This window comes from Ovis canadensis, chromosome 23 (assembly GCF_042477335.2).
Source record: "Ovis canadensis isolate MfBH-ARS-UI-01 breed Bighorn chromosome 23, ARS-UI_OviCan_v2, whole genome shotgun sequence".
Classification (NCBI taxonomy): Eukaryota; Metazoa; Chordata; class Mammalia; order Artiodactyla; family Bovidae; genus Ovis; species Ovis canadensis.
In genome coordinates, this window is record NC_091267.1 from 56,939,292 (window position 1) to 56,954,748 (window position 15,457).

The window sequence follows — 15,457 nt, forward strand, 5'->3', positions numbered from 1 at the left end:
GAGGCTGTCAGATGAGATGGTTGGCTGTGGCGGCGGGGAGGGGGTGGGTAAAGTGCAGAGGAAGGATGGGACAGGTTTTCCACTTCCTGCATCCTAATGTGGGAGAGTTTGAATGTCTTTATAGGAATCAAGAAGAGGAATTAGACCTGTCAAAGAGAGAAAAACACTGGGGCGTGATCTGAGATGTGGTGGGTGCCTTCGAGATAGGTGGTGATGAATTTGCTTGTATTAACTCAGTTTGAAAACCTTCCTTTCTTTAGCAGATTTATTGAGGGTCTACTTTGTAGGGCACTGCTTTAGATAGGAATTCACTGTGACACAGGCCCAGTCTCTGCCCTCATGGCGCTCACATTCCGGTGTGGGGGAGAGGGTAGTTAAGCGGGTGAGCTATAAAGAGAAGAGTAAGCAGTGCCAGGAAACAGGCATGCCGTGCCTGACTGTACTGGTTGGTGGGGACTTGGGCCCTGAATTTGGTCTGAGCAATGGGAGAACGGAGTTGTCGTTTTCTCTGTGGGGAAGATTGAAGAGTGGTTTTTCTTGAGGGGGTTGCCATGAAGTGGAGTCAAGGTTGAGGTGTCAGGTGCCTGTTGGATATCCATGTAAAAATGTCAGGTAGGTAGTTGAATATCTGAGGCTCAGGGGAGGGGCCCAGGCTGGGATATAAAACTTCCAAAGTGAGGGCAGTCATGTAGTGAGGCTGGATAGATGGGGGGAACCTTGAGCCAGCCCTGGAGCCTTGCTGTGTGCAGGTCCAGGAGAGGAGGAGGGCCCCGGCAAGGAGGAGAAGCAGCCCCTGGTGAATGTGGGGGTCAGACAGAGGTGCTTTGGAAGCCAGGAAAGTATTTCTGTGAGGAAGGAGCATGAATTTCATTCTGTCAGGTCCAAGACGAGGACTGAAACTTGACCGTGGGATTATGGGGTAGGCGACAGAGAGGTCAGTGGTGATGTTGACAAGTGTTTGGTGAGGCCCTGGGATGAAAGCCAACTGGGAGTGGGCTCCAGTGAGGACTGGAGCTGGGTGGACAATAGTGATTCCCACTAGAGGTCTGAGAGGCAGAGGGAACATGGACAGAGGTGGTGATGGCTCCAGGGGATAGCTGGGCTGAAATTGAGGAAGGCTGCTTTGGGTGGGGCCACTGCACCAAGAGATGGGACAGTGTTGAGGAGGAGGGACTGGTGTTGGAGTGGGAAGGGTGGGTTTCTGCCAGGAGTGTGGATAAAATCATCTATGCTCAGGTAAGTTTAGTAGGTTTCTACTGATCTTAAGACTTTTCCTACTTTGTTGAGTAATTGGATTAGTCTGTAATACCTAAACTCACAGATGAGTGATTTGTCACTGAACCTAGCACAGTCCTGCATTGTTGTCCATCTTACCAGTAGTGGCAGTGCTTAGAATATCCTTCCAGGCTCTAAGCCCTCTTTCTTCCTCTCCTTTCAGCTGATGGGATTAGGCCAGACTTCCTAATACACCATTTAAGTCTTAGGGGACCTGCTCCATGGTTTTGCTTACCTGTTGCCTGAATACAGTGGAGCATCTCCTATGGTCACCATACACTTAGTGTTTAAAACAGTTTGGAATTAGTCCTGGGCATGAATCTTACTAATTGCACAACCTTGGATGAATTTAGCTAGTTTAGTCTCTGAGTTTGTTTTTTTAGTAAATTGAGGATAAGTGAGTTAAGGTAGTGGGTATACAATAAATCTTAAATCTCTCCCACCACTGTTTATGTTTGTCTTCTTTAAAAGCTCCCTTATTTCATACTTTGCCTATGAAAGTCCTTCGCATTCCTCAAAGTATAAGGCCAGTATCCTCTCATTTTGTTTTTCCTGATTTAATTACTTTCTTCACTGAATTCCACACAACCCTTACATGAGAAGCACTCTGAAATATTTTTTAAATTAAGTGACATCTCCTGAGTACTGAGCTCGAGATCCATGGAGCCTGTGGCCAGCGTGCAGTGGAGGTTCTACATCAGTACGGAGTGTGCCAGGGTTCCCCAGACCTAACCTGTGTGTGCCACTTTTACCATTTCTGTCTTGTCCATGTGCCAGATATACTTTATAAACTTGAATATTTTTCTTTGGATAGACTCACTTTTTAAACCGTTAACTCATCCTTAATCTCTGAAATCAGGGGCTAGATTTTGCTGGTTCTATTTTTTCTATTCCGTGTTAGGATGTGTATTCAACTGGTATACTTTTAAGTAATGTCCTGAAATCATCTGTATGTGCCATTGATGTCATTTTCTTCTTTGATTCTTTATTAGTAAATTCAAAATTCAAGAGGAATTAAGCTGTTGTATCTCATTGTTTTGTTAATTGTAAGAAGATAGTTTGAGGTTTATATTCTCAGCTATAGTATCCCCTTAGTGCTGTTCCAAAAAAAGAATTTTATCAGTTTTCTAAGATTTATGAGGCTTCTGTTCTTAATGATTTGAAAAATTTTTGTAGTAATATTTGATATATAAGAATACTTTTATTGTTGCAGTGAGATGGAAGATTTTCGAGGTATAGCCGAGGAGTCATTTCCAAGCTTTTTAACCAATTCATTACTTGGTAATAGTGGGATTTTGGAAAATGTCACTCTTTCTTCAAATCTTGGCCTGCCTGTTGCTGTTTCCACACTTGCTAGAAATCGATCCAGCTCTGAAAACAGGTACGAATTGTTTTAACAGATGATTTTATTTTTACAGGTCCTTAAAGCCTGTGATATATTGATACTTCTGTGAAATTTCTCAGCCAAGCTTGAGCTTTTGCTTTATCTGAGGGAGATGACCATTTATGTAAAGTCAACATAGAAGATAAAACCTCCTATTTCTTCACCTTATCAGTGGTGGGTGGGTAGGTTTGGGATTGAGCACTGGTGACCGGTGACCGTTTGACCTACCAGTGGTTTTTCTGTTCATGGTGTTTTGGCTTTGTATTAGTTCAGCCCCCTGGCAGCTGGTGATTTGAGCTGCATCCCCAAATGTGATGTGTATAGTTCACCCATTTTGTGTAATGTGTGAAGTTTGCCTGTGCTTAAAAATCTAACTTCTGGGTTTTCCTGGTGGCTCAGTGATAAAGAATCTGCCTGCCAGTGCAGGAAACACAGGTTCAATCCCTGATCTAGGAAGATCTGACATGCCACGGAGCAGCTAAGCCCATGTATCACAACTATCAAGCCTGTGCTCTAGAGCCTGAGAGCTGCAACTACTGAGCCCACACACTGCAACTGCTGAAGCCTGCACGCACTAGAGCCTGTGCTCCACAAGAGAAGCCACCTCAGTGAGAAGCTGGTGCACCACAACTAGAGAGTAGCTCCTGCTCGCTGCAGCTAGAGAAAAGCCCCTGTAGCTGCAAAGACCCAGTACAACTAAATTACATACATTTTTTTTTTTAAGGCTTTTGCATGCTACAGAGAAATCTTTAATTAAAAAAAGGAACTCTAACCTCTTTCCCATCCTCTTCCCAACCTAAACATTTTATATGGAGCATCATCTTTACCTTTGGAATGGAGGGGTTGGATTAACTCTAAAAACTTTTAGCTTTATGATTTCCACGAGTTTCTTGTTGAAAATATATGTTCTGCTATTACACAGGTTTTCAGTGATTTACAGGTACGGTGATGGTTTTCAACACTGTGGGCCCTATCTATTTTTACCCCTGGCGATTGATTTTATAGTCACACAGTCCTATGAATTTTAAATATGTATAGTTTAATTATTAACGATTGCAACAAAATTTTTGTGTGTAGATATTCTGATGTCCAGACATCTTACTTAGTGGAAAGGAAGTTTTCGGTTCCATCGGAGACATCGCCCAGTAGCCAGAGTGAAGATGAGCCGAGAGAGAGGTTACGGCTTGTCTTCTCGGATGATGAGTAAGTTCTTACTTCATCTTGCTTTCACTGTGTTAAGAGCGAGTCTCACTCAGTCTGATGGAAGATGAACATTGATTGTGTCTCTAATCAATTCTAAGAATCTTTAGCTGTTTTCTTTATATGATATTAATAACATTTTTAGTCTTTCAAAATTTTTTTCTAAGAGTAATACATGCTCATTGGGAAAAAATCATAAAATACAGGCAGTTGTAAGGAAGACAGCAAAGACCTGTCAACCTGCTAATTAAAAAATAGATGTTGATTATCTTTTTATTTCGGAGAAGGCAATGGCACCCCACTCCAGTACTCTTGCCTGGAAGATCCCATGGATGGAGGAGCCTGGTGGGCTGCAGTCCATGGGGTCGCTGAGGGTCGGACACGACTGAGCGACTTCACTTTCACTTTTCACTTTCATGCATTGGAGAAGGAAATGGCAACCCACTCCACTGTTCTTGCCTGGAGAATCCCGGGGACGGGGGAGCCTGGTGGGCTGCCGTCTGTGAGGTCGCACAGAGTCAGACACGACTGAAGTGACTTAGCAGCTTAGCATCTTTTTATTTAATCTGGACGATTTTCTATGCACATATACATGTACATGGGGCTTTCCTGGTGGCTCAGTGGCAAAGAATCCACCTGCAGTGCAGGAGCTGCAGGAGGCATAGGTTCGATACCTGGGTTGGGAAGATCCCTTGGAGGAGGGCGTGGCAGCCCACTCCAGTATTCTTGCCTGGAGAATCCCCATGGACAGAGGAAGGAGCCGGGTGGGTTATAGTCCATAGGGTCGCAGAGAGTTTGGCACGACTGAAATGACTTAGCATACATGCATAAATACTTTATAAAAATTGTTAACTCTGTATATTCATTCTAGATTTGCTTTGAATCAAAAGATTTCATTTTTATGGCCAAGTACTATACACAACTACATTTTCTTTGTCCATTTATCTGTCGATGGGCACTTACGTTGCTTCCATATCTTGGCTATTGTAAATAGTGCTGTAGTGAACATAGGGGTGCGTGTATCTTTTCCAGCTAGTGTTTTTATTTTCTTTGCATAAATACCCAAGAGTGGAATTTCTGGATCATATAGTAATTCTGTTTTCAATTTTTTTAAATCGATTAATTTAAATTGAAGGAGAATTACTTTACAATATCATGATGGTTTCTGCCATACATCAACATGAATCAGCCACAGGTATACATGTGTTCCCCCCCCATCCTAAACACCCTCCCACCTGCCTCCCCTCCCTGGGTTGTCCAGGAGCACTGGCTTCGGGTGCCCGGCTTCATGCATCGAACTTGGACTGGTCATCTGTTCGTGCTGTTCTCTACAGTGGCTGTACCAGTTCACAGTCTCACAGCAGTGTAGGAGGGTTCCCTTTTCTCCACATTCTCTTCACTTGCTGTTTGTTGTCTTTTTTGAGGCTAGCCATTCTGACAGGTATAAGGGCCATACCACTTTGTGGTTTTGAGTTGCATTTCCCTGGTGATGATCAGTGTTGAGCATCTTTCATGTACCTGTTGGCCATCTGTATGTCTTTGGGAAAATGTCTATTAAGGTCTTCTGCCCATTTTTTAATCAGGTTGTTTGTTTTTTGATTCAGCTGTCTACTGCAGCTGTAATAAAAAGGTGGAGAAACTAGGACAGAGAGTTAGAACTTGGAATTGATGAAAAAACTATTTTATTTTCTTTCATCATGGCCTGATATAAGCCTGACCCTGGGTATCCATTTGTCACATGATGAATTTGTTACAGTAGCAACTTTTTCCTGAAGTTCCATTCCTCCCCCTCCTTTTGCTGGTGAAATGGCCGTGGGGATCGGTGAGAGAACCAGGAACTTTTGTAGTAGTTTGGGTGAAAAATTGCCTTTAAGGAAGAAGCTTTTCATCTGTATATGAAACATCAGAGGCAGAAGGAAGACAGGGATAAGAACAGTGGCAGGGACAGAAGTATGACTTAAAAGCATTTGTAATTCACAGAAGTAGCTATTTGGCAAATATCCCAATATCCTTTAAGTCTGTCTTGTTTTCTAAAAAGCTGAGCGTTCCTCTAGATGTGATAGATTCACAGATCTGGGAAAGAAGGGGAAAAAAAGCACCTCACTCTATCACTTGAGAGGCAGAGTAACAGTGTATTTGGTTTTGATAGATGTACATTGCTGGCCTAAAATGATGGTGTAGTCCCTCGCATGTGGCAGGGTCCAGAAATGTTTTTTTTCCACTGTGTCTACTTTTTGCGAAATGACTGATTAATGGGTATTTTATAGATATACACAAGGTAACTAATATTTCATTATTATTCTGTTCCCTAATTTAAAAGTTCTGTTGCTAAGAAAAAGAACCAGACAGGAAGTCAGTGTTTGTCAGATGCTGTCCTCAGAGAGTCTGCTTTTCCCAGTGATGGAGCAGGAGCAGAAGGGGAGCAGGCCAGAGCTGCAGAGCCGTTCCTGAGCCAGAGTCCTTCTGACAGAGCCTCCCCTCTGGGGCAAGAGCAAGGTATGCCACTGGGAGAAATTATTTCTTAATGTGTGTGTTTTAATTTCCTTTTTAAAAATATCTTTTTAAATTGAAATGTAGTTGATGTACAGTTATATAAGTTACAAGTGTACAATATAGTGATCCATGATTTTCAAAGCTTAAACTTCATTTATAATTATTATAAAATTTTGGCTATATTCCCCATGTTGTACAGTATGTTTTTGTAGCTTATTTTAGACCTACTAATTTGTTCCTCTTAATCCCCTGCTCCTATAATGCCCCTCCCCCTTCTCTCTCCTTGCTGGTAGCCACTAGTTTATTCTCTATTTCTATGAATCTGCTTCTTTTTTGTTATATTCACTGCTTTGTTGTATTTTTTTTTGATTCCACATATAAGTGATATCACAGTTTTAATTTCCTTTCTTGTTTCTCTGGCTTTGGACCAGTATTTATCTTAAATTATGATACTATAAAAATGCTTTGATTTGGCATTTACTTATTAATGTTGTAATACTTTTGTAAGAGAAGATCTCTTAATCAGTCTCTCCATTGTCCTTTTTGGTTAAGCTGAAGTCTCCTTTCTTGTAGAAACCACATTGCTTATTAGGAAGTAAAGTGGTGTGGCTGTGGAAGATAGTTTGATGGTTCCTCAAAACGTGAAACATAGCCTCACCACACAACCCAGCCAGTCTAGTCCTAGACATACACCCAAGAGAAGTGACAGTATGTATCTACACAAAAACTTGTATACCTGAGTGTCCATAACTTGACTAGTCACAGTAGCTAAAAAGTGGAGACTGTGTAAATAATCATCAGCTAATGTATGGATCAGCTAATGTATGGATAAATAAGATGTAGTGTGTGTGTTCAGAAAAGTATTATTCAGCCTTAAAACTGAGTGAAGTACTGGTATGTGCTATAATAGGAAGACCCTTGAAAGCATCTGAGTGAAAGAGAACAGACTCAGAAGGCCATATGCTACAAGTCAATTTATCTGTTGGTACAGATAGGCAGATCCACTAGACAGAGAAGATTAGTGGTTGCCTGGGGGACGGAGAAGGAGGAGTGACTGTTAGTGGGCACAGCATTTCTTTCTGATGTGATGAAAACATTGTGCAGTTAGAGAGTGATAACGGTTATGCAACTTTGTAAATGTAAATGGTTTCAAAAACCATTGAATTGTATATTTTAAGAGGGTTAAAGTTTTATATCAGTTTAAAAAAAAACCTCCCCATGTATCTCTCACAGTTTTTGATAGTATAAAGTTTTGTCACACTTGCTTCATCTTTTCTGTTTTTTATTACCTTTTCCTCTGATACTTAAGAAATCCAGACATCCTTTTATTCCTTTGTATACTAGTTTGCCTCTCTAAAAATATGAACATTTTCCTGGGTAACCACAGTGCTATTATTGATGCGTATGGTACCCTGGTCCATATTTTACTGATTATCTCGGTTGACTTGCTTGAATTGGGGTCCGTGGAAGGGTCCATTGTGTTTTGCTTCATTTGCTGTGGTGTCTTTAGGCCTGTCCTCCTGGAGCTGTCCTACTGTTTGCTCATTCATGGTGTCATTCTCCTTGATTATATCTTTCCCACATCCTCTGTAAAGCAGAAGTTAGCTTTAAAGACTTGATCAGATTCCTATTCAGGTGTTTTTGGTATGTGTATAATTTTTTAAGCTTTTCTACGATTTTTAATTTAACTTTTTTTAATTTAACTGCCACTGATCGGCTTCTATACTATCATTCACAAGTGCTCTATTTAAAGGGAAAAATTGTTTAGTTTGTTAATTTGCTATTAATATCTTTGAGAGTTGTTAGGTATTTAGTTGATAAAATACCTTGGTTTGTCAGTTTTTGTTTTTGTTTTCTTAACAGACTCACCTGTTGATTTTTGTTCACAATCCTGGATGAGTAAAGAGAATAAGGTAATCTTTTATGCTAAATCACTTCAGTCGTGTCCGACTCTGTGCGACCCCATAGATGGCAGCCCACCAGGCTACCCCATCCCTGGGATTCTCCAGGCAAGAACACTGGAGTAGGTTGCCATTTCCATTTCCTTCTCCAATGCATGAAAGTGAAAAGTGAAAAGTGAAAGTGAAGTCGCTCAGTCGTGTCCGACCCTCAGTGACCCCATGGACTGCAGCCTTCCAGGCTCCTCCGTCCATGGGATTTTCCAGGCAAGAGTACTGGAGTGGGCTGCCATTGCCTTCTTGTTACCAATTTCTATTGTTAGGAGAGTTCCTGTTTCACAAGTATGAATGCTTAGTACCGTTAATATTAGGTAGAAGTCTTCTACTTGTGAACTGCTATAAGTAACCAGGAAGTGGGGAATAGGGCTGGCCTGGGACTCCCTGAGTCTCCAGGGCTGTCTGCACCGCTGCTCTGCCTGGCTCCATGCTGGATCCTCTGGAGTACTGGCTCTATGGGGTGAGGGTTCTGCATTCTGAGTCCCCAGCACAGAGCTGGCACTCTATCATCTGTTGAATGGTGGGGAGGATGAATTTGTTTGTAGGCAACCTGAGTGTACACTTTTAACATTCATGACCAAAAAGAAGAGTGTCATCTTTCTTTAAGTGTAGAGTTAAAAAACTAGCAAAAAATCACAGTTTTAATGAGCTCACTTGGGTCCACCCTCCCCTCTGTAAATCACTGTACCAGGTGGTGGATTGGGGTAAAATTTCATTCTGTGAGCCTCTGGACCTTACATCTGCTTCTTTGTGTGCATGCCTCTGGGCATCAGTGTGTGTATGTATACAGATACAGAGGTGTGACTGAACCACACTGCATGCTCCCCTGATCTCAAAAGAGACCGACTCCTTGGAGGACAGATGCTGAGCAGATAAACAGTTTGTGTCCAGCAGTCTCATGTTTATAAATGTAAACAAAGTACTTGAAAATCTTACAAAAAGGAAAAGCAATTTTTATTTTACTTTTGAAAGAATTTTTTTTAACATTATTTTTGTAAAATGATTGAATTTTATTTCTCACTTTGTTTTATTTCTTACAGATTGGTGTTCCTGATGCGGGAAAACATTTTGAAGAGAGGAATCCAAACAGTGACTTAAGCCTTACTAGTTTCCTAGAAAACGAGAAACTGATATCACTTGCCAGCTTGGAAGATTCTTCTGGTAGCGTCATGAAACTTGGCTCATCTTTTCCTCATCCTGAGCTTGTTGCTCCATTTGTTTCTGCTGCCTCGTTGCCGTAGTGATTGTACAGCTGTTTCTCTGCTTTCTTTACTGCTTATCCACCAGCACTCAAGTGGCCGCTTCCGTTAAGCGATGGGAGTTAAAATTTTTTTTCTTTATAGCACTCCTGATAGGCTTACTCTCATCTCTCTGTTGAGTATCATTACCATATAAACAGTTAAAGCACCATGCTAAGACATTGGGGTTCAATGAGATATTTTGCCCCTGCGCTCTGAAAGTCCTGCCAAGTGGGCAAAGAGATGCATGGCTCCCCTCTGAAGTGTGTTTCAATGATACAAACTGTGTGTGGGTCATAGGAGGGTGACAAGTTAATTCTGACTGAGGAATGTGTTTGTGAGGCTTCAGTGAAAGAAGAGGTCATTTTTCCTCTTTGAGAAAGGAGACCTCTGATAGGCCTAAAACAGACACTTGAATAAATGTACATTTAAGAAGAAGGAACGGCTTTAGCAGAGACCCTAAGGTGGGGGCATAGAGACAACATTTGAAGAGTAGCCAGTGCTTTTGTGTGGCAGGTTTATAGCACCTATGGGAAGATGAACTTGGGAATAAACCCAGAAAGTAGGCAGAGACCAAATTATCCATGGCTTTGGAGGCCAGGCTGGTGAGCTAAGTGGGATAAATTGAAACTGTAAAATCAAAATGGGTTTTGCTACTAAAATTTTAAAAATATTTTTAGATTATGAAGTTGTGGATGAGGAATTGTTGACCTGAATTTATATAGGTTCTTATTTTAGTATGCTAGATTCTCAGAGGCAGTAGGAAAATTACCCTCTTGAAAAGGCTCACAATACTGTTACAGGTGGTTGACAGTTCTAGTTTTATCCTGCCCTTGCCAGGCTGTGTGTAGAACGTTGAGAAGCATTGCCACTGTTGTTTTATTTGTCTGTCTGTAACTTTCTGTGTTTAGTGGAAGATAAATTTTTTATCATATTGGTACTCAGCTTTGTTACATCTTTTTTTTGTTGTTCATTTTTAAGATCAGATACTGTTTGAGGTTTCATATTAGCATTAACCATTAATTCACTGGGATTTAGTTTTATTTCTCCTGTGGCAGGCTCATCTGTCCTTTGTTGATAGTTGCTCGTTTGCCACACTGCTTTCTGAATAAACAGTGCTTTTCCCATGGCCACACTTGCCCTATCCTAACTTCCAGTGTTTGGTGGTGGCTGCTTCTGTGTTGTCTTCTCAGTGAAGGTTAAGTATTTACTTTGGTTAAATATTAGAATGCTTTTAGTGATTTATAGATGAAAACTATGGGTTTTTTCATGTCAAATGTTTAGACAGAATCACATGGACTGTTGATGCAAATGATTTATTAACCTTATTGATTACTTTTCCTCCATTTTACTGATAGATGATGATATTGATGATGAAGAGTTTTATGATGATCATTTGGAGGCTTATTTTGAGCAACTGGCGATTCCAGGAATGATGTATGAAGACCTAGAAGGACAGGAACCTCCAGAAAATTATTTTAAGTTACCTACAAGTGATCCTAGTCAGGTATTTTTCAATCTTTATGGTTTTTTAGAAATTTGACATTATAAAATTATTACTGGACTCATTAGAAAATTATAAACATAAATTATAAACATAAAACTTCTGTTGATTTTCCTTGGGCTTTATTTTCCCAGATACAAGCTGATGAGAAATACCCTTTCTGTTCTTTCCTGCTGCTTCTTACCTTTCCCTCACCTGCAGAAAAATTAAGAGTGATGCATTGAATATCTGTATACTGTCCAGGTCAACCAGTTGTGAACATTTTTGTGTTTTCTTTGTCCTTCAAAAAGTAGTTTTTTTACTGAGTCATTTGAAAGAAAGTTGCAGATATTTCACCCTAACACTTCAATGTTTACTTCCTGTGAATGAGGACATTTTCCTACATAATCACAATTTTTACTTGCTAGTGTAACTTTTGATGTTGTGATTTAAATGAATACACAGTCCATGTTCACATTTATCACTGTCTACAGATGTCCTTTTATTTCTTTGGTTTTGGATCCAGGCTTTGATTGAGGGTCACACTTGTATTTGGTTGCCATGACATGAATGTCTTTCATGTCATTAAACTTTTTGTAAAGTTTAGGCCTATTGTTTTGTAAAATGATCCATATGCTAGATATATGTGACTGCTTTCCCATCCTGATTAAACATACCGGGTGTGAACAGTTGAAACATAGAGGGCAGTGCTGTGCACTCAGATTACATCCTCGGGAAAGGCCTGTCATTCCACTTGTCTCCTGTTGGTAGTGCTCTTTGACCATCTTGATGAATGTGTTAGATTCCTGCTCCTTCTCCTTTGTTATCAGGAGGTGGTCTGTGGGATTTCATGTGCTTTCTTTGCCTCCTCCTGAAACCCTGTCTCCTGAGAGACCTTTGGATTGCTTTTATTTTTTTCCTGTCTCACATTTCCTTACTCTCAAGTTTTGCTGGGTTTACAGTGTCCAAGTATAGACAGAGACCTCTGTTTTTGTGTTTAGGTGTACAAGCTGTCAGAGCAGCTGTAATGACCCCCTGCCTTTGTTTTTTTTTTTAACTTGTGACTTTCAGTTGCAATGAGGGGCTGCTCTGGTGTGTTAGAAGTTCTGACCTGGAATGGGTTGCCAACCAGTGGCTTTGCTCCAGGTTTCCTCCCTGTGCCGTCCTGTCTTCCTCTGCATGCTACCATCAGTCACAGTCCCATAGGTGGTAGCTTTGCCCTGTTAGCCTGAAGAGCATTCTTTCTTCAGCATTGTTTTCAGGTGCTTTGTGGAGGAGAGAGCTGGTTTCCTGCTTTCTGGTTCTTTTTCATCTTTGCTAGTACTCTATATGAAAAATAGTTTTAAATGTCAGTTCTTTGTCTCCTTTGTCTTTTTTTTTCCTCATTGGAATATTCATATTTTAACTTGTTTTTATAAACTTCCTATGTTGAGATACTTTGATCATTGTGCACTTTTTTTTTTTTTTTTTTTACTTGAACAATAGATGCATATCTCCTTACAGTTCTGGAGGTAGGGCGTCTGGATCCAGGTGTGAGCAGGGTGGGCCCCTGTGGCTTCTCTCCTTGGAGACGGCAACTTCTCCTGTGACCTCACTGGGTCTCCCTTTGCTGGTCCTTGAGTATTTCACACTTTTGGTAGTTTTTCAGGTGTTTATGATAGTTTCCTAGGGCTGCCAGAACAGATTACCAAAGTTTTGTAACTTCAAACAACAGAAGTTTACTTTCTCACAGTTCTAAAATGTTGACAGGGCCAAGTGCCCCCCAGAGTCTCCTTCCTGCCTCTTGCAGCCTCTGGGGGCCTGGTGTCCTTAGTTCATGGCCACATGGCTCCACTGTCTGCTCCATCTTCACATGGCCTGTCCCTGTCTTTCTGATTCCTCTGAGGTCTCCTCCTCTCTCGTAAGGACACTGCTTGTGGGGTTTAAGGCCCACTCCAAATTCAGGATGTTCTTGTCTCAAGATCTTCAGCTTAGTTGTATGTGCAAAGACCCTGTTTCTGAATAAGGCCACAGTTTACAGGTACCACCTGGGGATAAGACTTGGACACATCTTTTCAAAGAGATAGAGTTTAACCCACAAAAGTGTTCCACTAAGAAGTTATTATTCACTGAAGAATATAAAACTGTCCATCTGTATTTTCTCCTAGTGCTTTTACATCTAAATCTTTAAGTCATTTGGAGTTTATTTTGAGATAAAGTGGAGATTGTTTATTTTTTGTATAAAAAATTGTTGGAAAATCACCAATAAGTGATTTCACTAGAATTTAAATTACTTACTTCAAAGTCAGTATCTTATCTTTTATATAGAGCTATCTCTGTGTAGTATCCTGACTCTGAAAGCCTTACCTGTGAAGCTGTTTTTATTGTTATACATCTCATAGCAGAGAAGCCTATTAAAGGCTTTGCTGGCACTTGATAGTTAGCAGTGGCTGAATATCTGAGAAGAGTGTTGTGGGCACACAATTCCCTTTCAGCAGCTGTTATTCTAGGAAAGAGTGTGGAGTGCCATTTGGGAAGGATTGTTGGAGAGTGTTTTCGAGGCCATGGCTTAATCTGCTGTGTCTAATGCAGTTGTTCTTAGACTCCTAATGGTCATTTGTAGTATTTGCTGTTTTACTCCTATTAAATGTGATTCATTTGTGTTTTCAAAGTCTGTTAATCATATTAATTCTTTGAGTCTAGCCACACTGATGGCCTTCCTATCCTTTTAGATAGGGTAGGAAGGTAGTTACAAGAGTTACACTTCTAAAATCCTGAACTATAGTGAGTACCTTGGCCGTACTTTTGGTATCAAAGTCTGTTGGTGTATATTTGCCATTGGTTTTGGTAAATTCTTTACGATTGATTCACATACAGTCTAGAAGAATACTGTGTAGTCCGTTCCTTTCTAAAATAAATATTTTATGTCATCTGCATAACTTTTGTTTTTGAAAGAAGTTACAAAAAACAAAACTTATTTCTGGTCTATTATTTACTTTTTAAAGGAAAGCAGAAGAGCAGAAGTTCTGGTGAAGACTCTTAGGACTCCTAGTGCCAAACTTAACCCCATTGACTTTCATGACACAAATGCCAATAAAGATGATTTTGATTTGATGGATTCTCTAAAGCTGGAGGAAGGGTCTCCTCATCAAAATAAGCATTTGGCGTCAGACTCAGAAACTGTTTTGCCTGTGGATAGATTTTTAGACACTGAGATGCCTCAAGTGTCCATTCAAACAAATGTGGATGTAGCATCTTTGAAGCCTGTTAGTGACAGTGCATTTAATTCCACTGATGCTCCATGGTCACCCACCAGTGAAAGGCAAACCTGCGAAAGTTATGAGTTGGTTGGAAAGACCAAGGACCGTGAGTGGGCCTTTGTTTCTTTTATCTTTTTAAATAAAAATAAGAAATATATAAAATACTTATACTCACTGTATTTCCAAGTAAAACTTGTGTAATCTTTCATATTACAGTATATACATGTTCTGTGGATTTAAATATGGTGTACTTATTCACAGATCTGGTGGAAAAGTGCCTTTGTCAGTGTTTGTTGTCTTCTCCTTCCTCCCTCATCCTCTGTGACGGAGTTTACTGGAACTAAGGCTGGGTGATTTCACCGTCAGAGAGAGGCTTTCCTTTTGGGGAAATGGGTTTCCTAATTTGGGGCAGATTTCAATACCATTGATAACTAAGATAAGTCAGCTAAATGAAATCATTTAAAAATATCATTTTGTTTGTTGTGTGTCATTGGATGTGTTTGGAATTCTCTTTTCTAGAAGCGAACCCACCACAGAGTGTGGTCTATCAGGATGAGGAGGGCAGATGGGTCACTGATCTCGCGTATTATACACCTTTTGATAAAGAACAAGATTTCAATGTGTCACTCAGTAATGAACTGAGCGAAGACTTCCGATCTGGCTGTAAGTGTTCTGATAGCCTCTGCTTTTAATCGTTTTCATTGTTTCTGATGGTCTTCTGAGGTTAGTCTGTCATCCTGGTCGGCCACATCAAATCCCTTTTGGAGGATGTGCTTAGCTCCTCACTTGTTTCTCCAGGAACAGAGGCTCACGTCCATCATTGCTCATCACTGGGACTGAGCCAAGCTGTCCCTAATCTAGGACAACAAGTCACTTTAGCATCTGTGCGTTGCAGTTAGTACACCTTAGGCTTTACTTTCTCACTTTATAAATCGTCTTGAACAAAAGAACTACTCTAATAAATGAGAAGTTACAAAAGCGAATCCATTTTAGAATAAAAGTTCATAGTGTAGAAATGAGAGTAAAGTGACGAGAAAGATAAATGAGATCTCAGGGGATGAGAGCATTAGGAACCTCAGTCAGGTTTGTTAATTCTAATGCCTTAAGCAGGGTCATTTGCTGTCCAGTCTGTCTGTCACCTTCCCCATTGTGTTACATCTGGCCCTCTGCTCACTCACCTAGCCTTGTGG

The 15,457-nt window shown here is 40.6% G+C and overlaps 1 protein-coding gene across 1 annotated transcript in view; it reads left to right on the forward strand.

Moving 5' to 3' along the window:
* CEP192 (centrosomal protein 192) overlaps nt 1–15,457 on the forward strand; it is a 74,136-nt gene that overhangs the window by 2,109 nt on the left and 56,570 nt on the right. Inside the window, exons 3-10 of the mRNA XM_070289467.1 lie at nt 2,489–2,656; nt 3,737–3,862; nt 6,180–6,355; nt 8,216–8,265; nt 9,348–9,468; nt 10,904–11,052; nt 14,013–14,373; nt 14,787–14,930. Coding sequence (XP_070145568.1) covers nt 2,489–2,656; nt 3,737–3,862; nt 6,180–6,355; nt 8,216–8,265; nt 9,348–9,468; nt 10,904–11,052; nt 14,013–14,373; nt 14,787–14,930 — 1,295 coding nt within the window. The remainder of the gene's footprint in view (nt 1–2,488; nt 2,657–3,736; nt 3,863–6,179; nt 6,356–8,215; nt 8,266–9,347; nt 9,469–10,903; nt 11,053–14,012; nt 14,374–14,786; nt 14,931–15,457) is intronic.